This window comes from Cyprinodon tularosa, unplaced genomic scaffold (genome assembly GCF_016077235.1).
Source record: "Cyprinodon tularosa strain WSP-4 unplaced genomic scaffold, ASM1607723v1 ctg1755, whole genome shotgun sequence".
Lineage (NCBI taxonomy): Eukaryota > Metazoa > Chordata > Actinopteri > Cyprinodontiformes > Cyprinodontidae > Cyprinodon > Cyprinodon tularosa.
This window is the reverse complement of record NW_024038579.1, coordinates 17647-19734: the sequence shown is the minus strand read 5'-3', so window position 1 is coordinate 19734 and position 2088 is coordinate 17647. Positions and strand designations below refer to the sequence as shown.

Below are 2088 nucleotides of genomic sequence, written 5' to 3'. Positions count from 1 at the left end.
CAGTAGGCTATTAGGCAGCATGTTTGCTCTTTAAGCTACAGGTAAAGGCTTGGTGGAGGCTCTGGTTGTTGTTCTAAGAGGTGTAGGCTGGTTTCTGCACAGAGCTGCTCTAGAGAATTTTGTCATTGCTGGTGTTGTAAGTAATTGGTAGCATGGCTTTAGAAATTAAGAGGGTGCTTGAATTTCCCTCTCTAAGAGCAATTATTTTTCTCTGCCGTTAAACTGTGAAATTCAGTAGCAAGATTTTTTGTTTAAAATCAGTATTAGTATATTAACTAGCATTTTTGTTATCCGTTGTATACTTTGTACAATTTCTCTTTATTGATGGGACAATATTTAGTCTTTTTTAGCATTTAACAAAGACATTATGAAGGGATCATCTTGCTTTGCACAGTCACTAGATATTATTCACATAGACTCGTTTCTTCAGCTTATGATAAATGTTTACTTTAGATGTTGAAAATGAGATGGCTGTCGCCAAATGTTGATTTTAAGCTTTATTAAGTAGTTCTGTTTATATACCAGGTGGGGATTACCTTCTAGATTTATTAAAAAAGAATACAAAGCTCCAAACATTATTTGTTTATCATTAGATATTAGATAATTTCCTTAAAAGTAGGACAAAGACACATTTTTAGATTTTGTTTAGTATTTATTTGTTTTTGTCAAACTTTCTAGATCATGTCCATGATCCTCCTCATGCTCATGAACCTCATGCCTCCGTATCCCATCTCCCTGAAGCTCCTGTACTCTCCGGGCCTCATATACATCATCCTGCCTCTGAAGTAGGGCTGCTCGTACATCATCCAGTGACCGTCCATCACGTGGCAGGACATGCAGTCAGACATGTGGTAGCGATCCATGATGTTTTCACAGTCATCCATCATCTCATGCATCTGACCACCAAAGTTCTCTCTCTCATAGATCCTCATCCTGTAGGATCCCCTGTACTGTTGGAGGAAAACAAATATAATGTTGTATGACTGGCCAACAATCATAATAATTATTAAAGCTCTCTCTTTATACCTACCAAGGGGATCATACGGCAGGACCTAATGCAGTCAGACATTCCCATCATGCTCATGTGGTCGCCAAATTCTCCCCTTCTAACGAAATACTGGTTTCCCATGTAGTTGGGGCGGTCGTAGACCATGAAGAATCCATACTCCACCCTGAAGGAGTGGCACCTGCTCAAATAGGAGGACAGGTCGGCACAGTCACCAGTGGTCTCATAGGAGCGACCCTGGAAGTTCCTGTCCTCATAGAAGATGATCTGTTAAATGAGAGGCATTGTGGCTGTGAGTTCAAAAAGCACAAATTTTCTCTAAAATGCATTATTTAATATATTCACACTTCTGGATTTGTGCAGCTTACCCTGCCCTTGCTCATGTCAGACATGGCCATTGTTTTAGGTCAAATGCTGCCCTTTCTGTTGCAAACACTGGACTGCTGTCTTGTCCGGTTCAGCCTTTGCTTTTATACCTGACCATACCCTACAGAGAAAGCGGGCCCCCATTGTTTAAATCCCTGAGCCAGCAGAAGGGTATAGAACCTATTAGCCCTCTTTACGGCTTCCTGTAATAACATGGCTGGGCCCTCAAAGACTTCAGAAATACATCCTGTCAGCTTAAAGTGTTTGTTTTTTCTTAACCAAGCCCTTTGCCTCCCTGTCAGAGTGAAATGAATGAAATTAAGGCATATGAGAGTCTAGCAATCCTGCTGTTCATGTCTGATGGATTACAAAAGTCAATTGTCTATTTTTATATAGAAAAGGAAATTGATAAATCTAAAAATATTAAGTAAATTGCTTAGGTGGAGGTTAGAACCCCTTTTATCAATAATGGTTCACCCACTAGAACTATTTTGGGAAAGGTAGGCAGGGTTTCCACAATATCTGGCTTGTACTAAACATCCATGACAAAAACTAGTATAAAGGCAATTCTGCTGTCAACAGAAGCTGAGAAAACCTTGGATAATGCAATATAAAGGTAGCATGTGTTTTGGTTTGTTTTTTAGAGTCCGCCGTGGATCCTCTGAGGGAGCCTCCTGCACAGCTGCAGCTCATCAAGATCATCAGAGGATCCACTA

General features: G+C 40.2%; 1 protein-coding gene across 1 annotated transcript; it reads right to left on the bottom strand.

Annotated features, from left to right (window-relative positions):
* Window positions 1–631: 631 nt before the first annotated feature.
* On the bottom strand, window positions 632–1481 carry LOC119781370 (gamma-crystallin M3-like). Its single transcript, XM_038281777.1, has 3 exons — window positions 1375–1481; window positions 1031–1273; window positions 632–950 (listed from the first exon to the last, which is right to left on the bottom strand). The coding sequence occupies exons 1-3, from the start codon at window positions 1402–1404 to the stop codon at window positions 675–677; spliced, it is 549 nt and encodes a 182-aa protein (XP_038137705.1). The 5' UTR covers window positions 1405–1481; the 3' UTR covers window positions 632–674.
* Window positions 1482–2088: the final 607 nt, after the last annotated feature.

Excerpts from the sequence above, each read along its gene's own strand:
- LOC119781370 (XM_038281777.1), bottom strand. The coding sequence starts at position 1,404 with ATGGCCATGTCTGACATGAGCAAGGGCAGG. Across the intron at positions 1,274-1,374 it reads CTGACATGAGCAAGGGCAGG|ATCATCTTCTATGAGGACAG; the intron begins GTAAGCTGCACA and ends CTCATTTAACAG. Across the intron at positions 951-1,030 it reads CCTGCCGTATGATCCCCTTG|TACAGGGGATCCTACAGGAT; the intron begins GTAGGTATAAAG and ends TTCCTCCAACAG.